The sequence below is a fragment of the Ranitomeya variabilis genome, chromosome 3 (genome assembly GCF_051348905.1).
Source record: "Ranitomeya variabilis isolate aRanVar5 chromosome 3, aRanVar5.hap1, whole genome shotgun sequence".
NCBI classification, from domain to species: domain Eukaryota; kingdom Metazoa; phylum Chordata; class Amphibia; order Anura; family Dendrobatidae; genus Ranitomeya; species Ranitomeya variabilis.
Window position 1 is genome coordinate 372,373,526 of NC_135234.1, and position 12,481 is coordinate 372,386,006.

A 12,481-nucleotide genomic window follows, 5' to 3' on the forward strand; every position below is an offset into this window, starting at 1 on the left:
ATGTAACAAATATTCTGATATTTTGACAATCAAAATACAGTTTACATTCACGGTACCTAAAGTCTTGAATGGATGTATAGGTTGGTTCTTTCTTTAAGAGTTCAGACTTTATTAAGTTGTCCCGCAGACCAAATTTGGGGAAGGGTAACATTTCCACTTTGTTAGTAGAGATCACATCTGCTGCTCGGACCATGTCGGTAATGTCAGATCTCGTTTTATGAAGTCTGAGATTTGAAAATGATAAAAAAAAAAAAGGGAAAAAAAAACCACAGGGTCAGAATTTATTTGGTAAACCTCAGACAAACGAAAGGGGATAAATGAAAGCTAGTGCAAAGAAGAATAAATTATTGCCTGTACAAATCACCAGTACTAGACTAGTTGCTGTATTATTTGTGCTCATTTCATGTAGAGAAATTAAAGGAGGCAGTTTATGGATTAAAGAAGGGCACATCCTGACTCCAAGCGGATGACAGATGACAGCTTTATTTTAGCTAATTGGATAGTGGAAAAAAGGGTTCCTTCTATCTGGAAGCTTGCAGGGAAGATTTTAGAAATTGATGCCATATTGACAAATTGTAAACTCAGTATATCTATACAGATTTTTGCAATGTAAGCAGAGAGAAGCATGATGTAGGGACACAGATTCCAGCAATATGTCACTTACTGGTCTGAATGCTGTCAATTATATACAATTACTGTTTTCTCTGCTGAAGATCTAGCAGTACTCAGAATGCTGAGCCCTGTATAACCCCACCCCCACCACCGATTGGCAACTTTGTGTACATGTATAAGCAAAAAGATGCTAATCAGTGGTGAAGGCGTGGCTACATGGAGTGGCCGACTAGTAGGCACATGACAACTAGTCCAACATTCATGCGCAATGAAGCATTGATGGATATCCAGCAAGGCGACTGTGAATTCAGTGGCTCCTGTATTTGAATGAGTGCACAATAACTACACACATCCTATGTGCCCTGACTTAGCAGTGGTTTAATCAGGCTTTACTCCTATGACCAGTGATCGGCAGTGTAATTCATCTATGAAGACAATGTTTGCTTTCCAGGAAAGTTAAACAACTGCTATATTCCACAGTGAATATTGATCTGAAACTAGAACCTGCCTTTCCATTCCTCTTTTTTTCTACATCCTCTACACTGATTCCCTATACCCATGATCTTAAACAAACTGAGAACGTTATAGTTTTAAATATCAGTTATCTTTAATGCAGGCCATGAATATTTCACTACTAGTAGGACTTGTGAAAAACTGCTAGTGTTTCTTCATTAGCTTTACCCCAATAGCTGTACACTTAGGGTATGTACACATGGCGTTATTGCAGCGTTCTTTGTTACTGAAGCCAAAACCTTCACTTTTGGCAGTAAAATTGCTGCAAATAGCTGCATTTTGCATGCGTGATTTGTCTAGAGTACAAGTTAATAAAGTCAAGGTTTTTCAGAGTGTTCCCTTTCCACAGTTAAAATCCACAGCAAAAACGCTGAAAGAATTGACATGCTGCAGATTTTTAAAAATGCTGCTGTGCTCCGATTGCGTAAAAAAAATAAAAAATTATATATATTTATATATGATATCATGAGGGCAGCATGTACCAGGAACTGGCAGTCTGGTCCCAGCAAGGTGGGTTTGACTCTCAAACGCTGCAGCATTTCAGAGGAAAACATACTTTTAATAGCCACTGGAGACCGGACTGCATGACATACTAGTAAGACAGGCAGGTGCCCGATGTCTTCTCCCTGCCCGCTGCCCTGGGCAAGAAGCCGCCAGGATCCCATCTGTCCTACTAGTATGTCATGCAACCAGGTCCACGGCAGTCATTAAAAGTATGTTTTTTTCTGAAAGGCCGCAGCATTTCACACCTGATCAGGATAATACAGCCAGTGCCTGATACATGCTGGTTGTTTGTAAAGTAGCACTGTGGAGACCTTTCTTTTTTTTGTAGACAGAACAGTGCTGGGGACAGGAGAAGAAGACAGCAACTGGTAAGCATTTGAATTGATGTACTGTGCACATAATTATGGATAATGTGCACATGAAAAAAAATAATCATGTGAACTAGGCATTATTAGGGCACATTGCGTCCTCCGAGAGGAAGGGGATTAGAACTCTAATGCCACCTATTGGATGTAGCAATCCTAAAAGTCAATGTCGACCACTTCATGAGCCAAACCAGAATCTCACTAGAATTGAAGTCCTCTTCCTTTCTGGAGAGGCAATTTGGATATTTAATTTCCCACAGGAGCATTGCATGGCCTATAAGTCTCGTTACCCTGGCATGTCACACTCTACAATGAGAAAGGATATCCTTTAGACCTTAATCTAATATTATACAATCTGTTAACGGCATAGTGAATGATGGAGGTGAAAGCTAAAAATGTTTGTTATTTTGCAGCTATTCTTTCAATGTGTTCATAAAGTCACGCAAAACTATTTTAGAAGTTGTTTTGGTGAAAAAAAAAAAGACTAAAGTAAAAAAAATAATAAAAACAAAGTTTCCTATACCTGGGTAGAGTGTGTGGAGAGCGTGAAGGCTCATGTCTCTGGGCAGTCATCAACCACTGACCGTTCTGCTGGAGCTGTTCAGGACTGTGCTCTGCGATGGAACAGAAAGTCTGTGAATGTGCCATGGCGCTGAAGGGTTAGTGCTTTGCCTTTACAGCCACACCGTGCACACAGTACATAAACACCATCAGGATAACTATAGATGGGAAGCAACAGCCTTTGTAGCGTCATTCCTTACTATAAATCTCAGATCATTACCGAGATGTCTGACTACATTACTGAGAAGTTGCGGACATAATTCTTGCTAAAATGGTAAATTACGGGTCAATTCTACAAATACAAAATCAAAAATTATAACTCTCCCATGCTTAAAAGGCCTTCCTATTATACTGTTCTAACATATTCAACTGATGCGTTCATCCTCAGAATATCAGTGAGGCAGCCTTCACACTTTAGTATTAGTTGGATCAATATTTTTTCTACAAATGCCACTTCAGAAATCAGCATAGGAGAAATCAGCAGCGGTCCCAGCAGCTCCACTACCGGCTTATGTGCTGACACATAATCAATGCCGAGAATGAAGGTGGCTGACTGATGATCATTTTCCACATCTATTCAAGGGTGTCATATCACACCCCCTGACTAAGAAAAGGCGAAACGCGCGTTAAGGCAGCGGATACACTACTGTAACCACTATATATACACATGTAAGTGCATCTTATCTTGAATCATAACTTGTTCTGCAGCATCCATCATGATATATTATATACTAACAATAATCAAGTCTATATTTTCTATGATTTAGTATTTGTATTATAATACGTTAGATTCACGGCACTTACCACTTTATACTCTACTCTGTAATCGGAGTCATATATACCATATATAAATTACAAGGTGGTAACTACGGTCGATAGCGAAATATGGAGTGTTGAGCACTGCATTTCGCTGTAATTTTACCTTTGTTTACTTTTATTATATATCAATAGAGTTTTATGTTAAATATACTCTGGTTGTTGGGCTTTTTCGGTGCCCGCATTGATATCCTAATATCACGGCCAATACATAGACGGAGCACAAGTAAAATTTCGAATTATTTCCTAAATACTAGTTACAAATTTTACCATCCCAGAAATCTGTTAAAGCGAATGTAATGGTACATACTAAATGGCCTTATTATAAACAAGAGTATAGGTAAAAGTCCACACTATGAATCCCCAACGCTGATGTCATGGATTATAATGTATCAGGAACACTGATGGGCTGTCTTTTAGAGAGAAACTGAAATACGCCAGTCACTGCGAAAAACAACAGGTACACGGATCAGATATAAATTACATACAGATTCATTAATTTTAGTAAAAACACTCCATTTTCTAGAAATGGATGAGTGTACACCAATATATACTCCCATGTGAGAAGAATTACAGAAAGAAAAAGCAGCATGAAACCAGACAATGGCCAAATATATTTTACTCAAACGCTGCAACATCTCAGAGAAAACATTCTGAATATGTCTCGGATGACTAATCCAAGACTGGTAACCAGCAGCTTCTCCCTGTCCCTTAACCAATCACTAACAGGTCTCTTCCTATAAGCACACACCGGACGAGACCGGTCAGTCATAAGGAGCATGGTGGGCAAACATCAACTGGGGACCACATTGGACTGTACTAGTAATCTAAGATTTCAGAATGAAACATACCTGACTGCAAGCTACCTGAGCTACATTTCATTGATGCCATCATAAATTCACATATGTGCTGCTTTATATTGAAAGAAGATGTCACTAGCACCAACTGGTAGATGTAATTTTTTTTCTAAATGCATGGTGCCTACAGTAAACTATGGTGGTGGCTGTATCCTTATGCGAGGCTGCATGAGTGCTTCAGCTGTCAAGGAGATACATTTCATTGATATTATGAATTCTTAGATGTACTGCTCTATATTGAAAGAGAAGATGATATCATCAATCCGTGTCCTCGGTAGACATGCATTTTTCCAACATAAGGCTATGTTCACATGTTGCGTTTTTTCCGGCAGGTAAAAACTGCTCAAAGAAGCTACAAAAAAAAAACACAAACATGTTTTACAGCGTTTTTGTTGTCTTGTGCATTCTGATAAAGTTTAGAGTCCCCAAAAACTCATGATACAACTTCCTTAAGGTTTTTGCAGCAAAACCTGATACCTGCATTTTTGCACTTACTCATTGCTTTCTAAGCACACACCGGACGAGACCGGTCAGTCATAAGGAGCATGGTGGGCAAACATCAACTGGGGACCACATTGGACTGTACTAGTAATCTAAGATTTCAGAATGAAACATACCTGACTGCAAGCTACCTGAGCTACATTTCATTGATGCCATCATAAATTCACAAATGTGCTGCTTTATATTGAATATATTGAGAGTGCTTCTGCTGGGTGAAAAAAACACTGCAAAAACACTGAAAGAAGTGAACTGCTGCAGTTTTCAAAAACACAGCGGTTTTCCAAATCAGTCAGGAAAAAAAACAATATGTGTGCATGAGATTTTTGAAATCTCATAGCCTTTGCTGGTACTGTAAAAACCAGATTAAAATTTGCATTAAAAAAATGCTGCAAAACCGCAGAGAGTGAACATAGCCCAACAATTATCCAAAACACACATCTAAGGCCACTGTAACATTTCTGAAAAAAAAATAAAAAGAACAGGGTGAAAGTGATTCAGTGGCCAAATGTCTCCTGATCTAAACCCAAACAAAACATCTATGGGGAATTCTAAATAGACAAGTTGAGCACCACTCTCCATCCAGCATAAAGGCTCCACAAGAGGTCATTCTTGAATACTGGGAAAAGTTACATGTTGTAAAATCTCACCAACTTGTTAATTACAGGAGGTCATACAAAATACTAGACAGTAGTTTTTTATGTGGACTGTATTCATGATTGAATCAACTAATTTGAGAAAAACTGGAAGATTTTGTAATGAAAGTTATATTATTAAACTTACTTTCATTTTATGGGTTAACAAAAATGTTCTATAAAACTCATTTTTGTAACAATTTTGGACATTGTTCTTGTATTTAGTGAGATATTGAACACACACACACACGACAATTTACCACTGTGATACTGGATGGTACAGAGGAAGCTAGTCTGGTCTGTCTGGAAGCAGAACTTGTGGTCAATCATCTCACATAAAGTCTGTTATTCACATACCGTCTAGCAGTACAGTTATAGTAAGTGCTATTACTGACAAGCAACGAACCTAGCATTTCCTAACTAAACCACACTGACATTTGTAGACCTGCACAAGCAGCTTGGTGGGAAGGCAACAACTGTTGGTGAAATTATTAGAAAATGTGAAGAAACACAAGATGGCTGTCAATCTTCCTTGGTCTGGGGCTCTATGCCAGATCTCACTTAGTGGAGTAAGGATGATTCTGAAACAGGTCAGGAATCAGCCCAGAACTTCATGGCAGGACCTGGTCAATGACCTGAAGAGAGCTGGGACCACAGTCTCAAATATTACTGTCCAGTCTTGTGTTTGCCATTATTCACCGAATAATGGCGATCACTAAAAAAAAAGTCCAATTTAAAAATTAATTTCTATCTCCTCTGATATGACCTAACATATCAGGTAAGAGAGAAATTAGGTCCCCCGAGAACCCCCGATATCTCCGCCATCCAACAGTCCTTCCTCCTTCATCCCCTGGCCCTCTGCATCATCTTTCTGGAAAAAAATGGCGGGCGCATGCGCAGTGCGCTTGCCGAGATCTGCCAGCCATCACTCGGCAACAATAGGGATTTTTTCCTATTGGTTTCTGTTGATCACTGTGATAGGGTCTATCACAGGGATCAAAATAAAGCAAATAGTAAATCAAACCCCCCTTTGTCACCGCCTTAGATAAAAATTATAAAATACATTTTTCCATTGTTTGCAGTTAGGGCTGGAGTTAGAATTGGGGGGTTTTCAAAAGTAAATTAAAAAAAAGGATGATCTGATGGCTAGTGCTGAGCACAAGTGACCGCTACTCCAGTTTGCTTTGGCAGCTTGTGTATGCACGAAGCATTGCGAGTCCCCACATTTTATTGGGGCAGGGGCTAGAGCATGTTAATCAAGCACCCACGATATTTAGTGCATACCCAAGAACCCGATGCTAACTGTAGTAGCAAGCACTTGCGCTCAACACTAAAGACAACTTATTCAATACGATGACCTAATGTTATCAAATTCTGTGTTGTACCTGTGGGTCAAAATGCTCACTATACCCTTGGATAAAATCCTTGAGGGGTGGGGTTTCCACTGTTTAGGCACATCAGGGGTTCTCCAAACACGACATGGCATCCGCTATTATTCCAGTAAATTTTGCATTAAAAAAATTCAAATGACACTTATTCCCTTCCGGGCCCTGCCGTGCGCTCATACAGTGGATTTCCCCCACATATGGGGTATCTCGTACTCAGGACAAACTGCACAACAAATTTTGTGGTCCATTTTCTCTTGTTACCCTTGTGAAAATTAAAAAAAAAGTTAAATGTTCATTTTCTCCCTTCCACATTGCTTCAGTTCTTGAGAAACACCTGAAGGGTTAAACTACTTGAATGTTGTATTGAACACCTTGAGGGGTGCAGTTTTTAGAATGGTGTCACTTTGGGGTATTTTCCGTCATATAGACCCCTCAAAGTCACTTCAAATGTGGTGTGGTCCCTAAAAATGATAAAGCATTCCAGAGTCATTACCACATAAAGTGACACTGGTCAAAATGGTAAAATGTGGCTTGGTCATTAAGGTCAAAATTGGCTCAGTCACTAAGGAGTTAAGGCTCCATACACGGTAGATTAAAAGTTGATGAAATTGAACGATTTCACAAAAACTGAACAACTGCCAGGTAGAAAGTGGTGAACAATCGTTTTAGCTGACAAATCACCTGCCATCTTTTGTCTTTGAGTGAAAGATCTTGTGAACGTAAGAATAAAACACAAAAAACAGACAGCTTATCCATGAATATTCTATTCCAAGACTGTTCGTTTGTCGACAGGAATCAATGAACTTGTGTGGCCAGGTAGAATGACAGCAAAAGGCAACATGAACTAAAATGTGGAGGTGTCAGTGTTATGATTGGTTGTTAAATGATTGTTCAACCAGCAACTTATGTTAACACTCTAAAGATATACTGGTAAGTAATTTAGATTAGGAGGCCCAATGATGATAATGTCTGTAAAGCCTTGGGGAATATGATGGCACTATATAAATAAGTCTAAAGGCCCCGTCACACTTAGCGACGCTAAAGCGATCCCGACAACGATACGACCTGTCAGGGATCGTTGCTGCGTCGCTATGTGGTCGCTGGTGAGATGTCAAACAGTGAGATCTTCCCAACGATGCAGCAGCGATGCGGCGACCTGTAGCGACCTGTACAACGATGTCGTTGGTCGTTGTGACCCTGTCACATGGCAGCTATTATGACGATTCAGACCTCGATGAGGGACGTCCTGTGTGACGTTGTAGTCAACGAGGTCGTTGGTAAGGTGTCAAACACAGCGATGTGTGCTACCCAGCGGGACCTAAACGATCAAAAAAAGGTCCAGGCCATTCCGACACGACCAGCGATCTCACAGCAGGGGCCTGGTCGCTGCTACTTGTCACACATAGCGAGATCGCTACTGAGGTCGCTGTTGTGTCACAAAACTTGTGACTCAACAGCGATCTCGCTAGCGACCTCGCTTAGTGTGACGGGGGCTTAATGTGTATGGAAGCCTTTATGGCAGACAGTGTTTACTTTCTCAGAAGGGTCCTACCTGGGTACATCTGCATAATGAAGGAGACATGGCGCTCAAGTCACTGTTCCTTTGTAAACATTGAAGACCACCTTTCAATCTTCTCATCAGCCATGGTCACAGGTGTGAAACCAAGATCCCAAAAGCAGTCATAGAGTTTCAATAACCGTTGATTGACCAGACAACAGCCATTCTGCCTCAGTCCCCTCCGTTGCACTTTGTTGGACTGAGCATGCATTTCATTCAAGAAGAAGACTAAAAGGATCGGGTGGAGGAATTCAGTTGTAAGACTGTAGCTGTACTAAATGTTAAAACTTGCCTTATCCTGTAGGCAGAATACAAATGAGTCCCACTCAGCCTCAATGCAACCTCTTCCTCAGAGATAACACATTTGGGGCTCATGCACACAAGTTGTGGTTCACCATAAATAACCCAAACTATTTGGAAACATACTAGAAGGCTCCTGACTGATGGGGCATGTTTACCTGCGTTATGGCTGATAACACAATCTTTATATCTACCCACTGTCTATCCTGCATCAGGTATTCTTTGTACATTTCTCCCTACATTAATCCAGCCACGAAATCACACTTCATTCAAACTTGGGTTTTATTTCTTTGATAATTACTACATGGTAGCCAAACAGCAGCCACAGATATGGTCACCACACTTCGACGACTATGCCTTTTTCACGACCAGGTACAGCATGGCATTGCAGGACACCTGTAATGTTAAGACCACTGCTTTTTAAAATGGGCTCTATGGTGGAGTTTCTAGGATTCTGGTTTTGGGAAACGGGCCGGCAGACAGACTTGGGCCTCATTCTTATGTCAGCAATTTTTCTCGTACTTAAAAACACAATCCGATTTCTATCAATATTTTGGATTTGATTTTGATCTGTGTGTAAGTTTTTGCCATCAGTGTTTCATCAGCGATTTTCTCGTATGAGAAAAATAAATTGCAAATCTTCTACACGATAATGTTAATCACAGACAGGGATTGAAGGGGTAAGGTGATATGCCAGGTCTGGCACTCCAGCATGAGGAGACAAACGCCTTGCATGCTCCTCTGGGAAATTAAATATGTAAATTATCTCTTCAGATAGTAAGAGGACTTGAACTCTAGTGCCACCTATTGGAAGTAGCAATCCTACAAGTCAATATCAGCTCTTTTAAGTCTTAACTTCTCATTTAGCCAAATCAGATCTCATACTTTGCACTGATGAGGGGCAATTCCCCGAAACACTGTCTGCAAATTGAGATTCTGATTTGGTTTTTATCCTTAGGTCATATTGCAAGGTTCATTAAAGGATCGATATTAACTTGTAGGATTGCTGCTTCCAATAGGTGGCGCTAAAGTTCTGGTCCTCTTCCTCTCTGAAGAGACAATTTGCATATATAATCACAGACAGCATTCCGTGTGCGGTCTGTGATTTTCAAGCACCCATATACTTGTATGTGTATTTATGATCTGCAACTCGATTCAAAATCAGAAATAGCTGATTTTTTGTGGACACATGATCTGCAAAAATAAGGACGTGAACAGCTCCATAGACTATAATGGGTACATGTTCTATTCATGAAAATCACTTATAAAACATATACATGAAGAACCAAAGCGTGTGTGAGGCCTTGGTTATGCTAGTTTCATGCTTTTGTCTGGTGACAGCTTTCAGTGTTGCCAATAGATAATATTGGCATGTGACCATAGGCAGCAGATCTTTAGTCTGGGGTGTGATACACACTAGTTCACTTCTGTTAAATCCTTCAGACAATGGCTACATAGAGGTCAAATTGCTGTGCTTTGTTTAAGGAGACTGTACCTCAAAGAAAACACTGTTCTTCAGTTATCCATCATCAATCCATCCGACTGGAATAGACACACATCCATGTCATTAGCTGTGCGGCAGAAAGGGGTCCCGTAGATAATAGCATAATCCTGCATGAAGTGGCACGTGTACCCATCTACTATGCACCACTTACTTGATGAAATATTTCAATTCACAGATGTATGGAAAATACGTCTGAGTGGTGGAAGACAAGCAATGCACACGGTGTATATGGAAAGATAACTACTACCACTATGGAAATTACAATAATGACCAGCTTTCACAGGAAAACAAAGACAACTGTATGAACACAAACAATACTAAAAGGAAAAAAAGGTAGCTGGATACTGAAAACTACCCTCCCACACAATGAGGTCTAGAAGCACAAAATCAGGGGCACTTATCACAGTGGCCATAGCTATAGCCTACTTTTCTCAGCAGTCTCCTGGGCAGTTGCATTTGCCATCTGCTACCCCATTGAACTCCTCTCGGTGATGGTCTTTTGATCAGGGGAGAATGGGGGACATACACCAATCTAATCAGAGGAACCCACACCAACGTAACCATTATCAATTCAGTAGATAGAAATGTGAGTAACCTAAAATACAGCTGTTTTTTGCTTCTTTTTTTTTATAATCCTGAGTCTGGAAGGGGTTGTAGTGCTTACAAAGGTGGTTTCCTAACAGATATTCCCTTTTGGGAATACATTTGGGTATACATCAGACAAGTGCTATCCAATGTTTTATCGGAAATCACTCGGACCAATGTTAATTTATGGGGCATTGCTGATCAGTGTTTTTCTCAGGGTTCATTAGCACTTGTGATGAAATCAAATGAAAAAAAAAAAAAAAAAAACAACACACAATTGGATTGCACTCACCACAATGTTTCTCTATGGGGCAGCTCACATCTGTGATTATTTTATCATGCCGATCCAGCATGCGAAAACAATTGCACCAAAGAATCGGATGGCAAACACCCATACAAGGCTATGAGACATCCACCCGAGGGCAGTGCGATTCTCACCGACGCCAGCAGCAGAGGAGACGGGGAAATTAATTTCTCCGTCTCCTCCACTATTGTGCTGCGATCCTCTCATGCGAGAAAATTGGAGCACTGACACTCGGCTCACACTCACAGCAGAGCAGGAGCCAAGGGTCATTAGCATATCGCATCCGATGCTGCTCATTAGCATAGCACATCCGATGCTCGAGCATGAGAGGATCATCTGATGCCATACGCTATTGGGACCCCAGACTTATACAGATTCTGCATGAGAGAGAAAGAAAAAATAAACATAGCATGCTGCAATTTGCAGCGTAAATCACAAGTCACACACCCAAGTCTATGGGTTTGTGGAAATCATCAGACTGCATTCAGATGATGTCCAAGTGCAGTCTGATATCCGCGGACTCACACAATGGAGAAACTTTGTCCTGTGCTACAATTCTTTCATCAGAGACAATAGGGTAACACTAAGCTGACACTCTGATCAGAGTGTGATCCAAGTGTAATTACCATAATCAATCCAATTCTCATCATCGCTCGTTTGAACAAGCCATTATTGTGGGAGCCGGCAGCTCCAGCGAGAACAAGCGATTATACAGCTGGCTGCTCATTACGACTACTAGAATAAAACCACTGCGGATTAGCAGATCTTAGCTCTGATTCATAAAGGCGGGTCCAACATGACGTACTGTGGTTTCCTGACAGACAGGTTTTAAAGGGACTGTCCAGTCATTAGCTGAGAAGCCACTTCCAAGTCTGTACCTTTAGGTAATGCTAACCTGAGATTTATTCTCCTTGGCATTTGCTCTTTGTGATCTGTAACTCCACGGCTGTGGAGTCATGACTCACTTTTGGAGGAAATGATAGATGTATAAACATTATATACATGTGGCCAATTACTAATAACTGTAGATGAGCCAATTATAAAGAAGTTGGAATTTTTGCTCATTCATCAACAAGAGCATTTGTTAGGTCCGACAGTGCTGATGGATGAGCAGGCTCGCAATCTCCACTCTAGTTCATCCATAGCCATATAATGGGACAGAGGTCAGGGCTTTGTGTTTCCTAGCAAAAATCAGCCAGCGTTTATGTACCTTCCTTTGTTCACTGGGGTACAGTCATGCTAGAACAGAAAGCAAATGTCTTTGTTTCCGACACTTAAGGGTCTGTGTACACGTTTGATGTTTTGTCTTTTTTGGTCGCATTTTTTTCTACACAGATTTGTCAAAAAACCTGAAGGATTTTCTAGTGCCAGCAAAGTGAATGAGATTCCTTAAAGGGCAAGTTCACTCTAGGTGTTTTTTCAGCGTTTTTTTTCTGCATCAAAACCTGATCTCTTGGAAAGAAGCTGCAGGAAAAAAAAAA

At 40.6% G+C, this 12,481-nt stretch overlaps 1 protein-coding gene across 5 annotated transcripts in view; it reads right to left on the minus strand.

The window, feature by feature from the left end:
• Window positions 1-12,481, minus strand: part of INPP5B (inositol polyphosphate-5-phosphatase B) — a 219,723-nt gene that overhangs the window by 98,970 nt on the left and 108,272 nt on the right. For 4 of the 5 annotated variants that reach the window (XM_077295945.1, XM_077295947.1, XM_077295948.1 and 1 more), the window contains 2 exons: window positions 2,518-2,608; window positions 57-224 (listed from right to left, as the gene is read on the minus strand). In XM_077295945.1, coding sequence (XP_077152060.1) covers window positions 57-224; window positions 2,518-2,608 — 259 coding nt within the window. Of the gene's footprint in view, window positions 1-56; window positions 225-2,517; window positions 2,609-11,626; window positions 11,651-12,481 lie in introns of those variants that run through there. The other variant, XM_077295950.1, reaches the window with a different exon arrangement.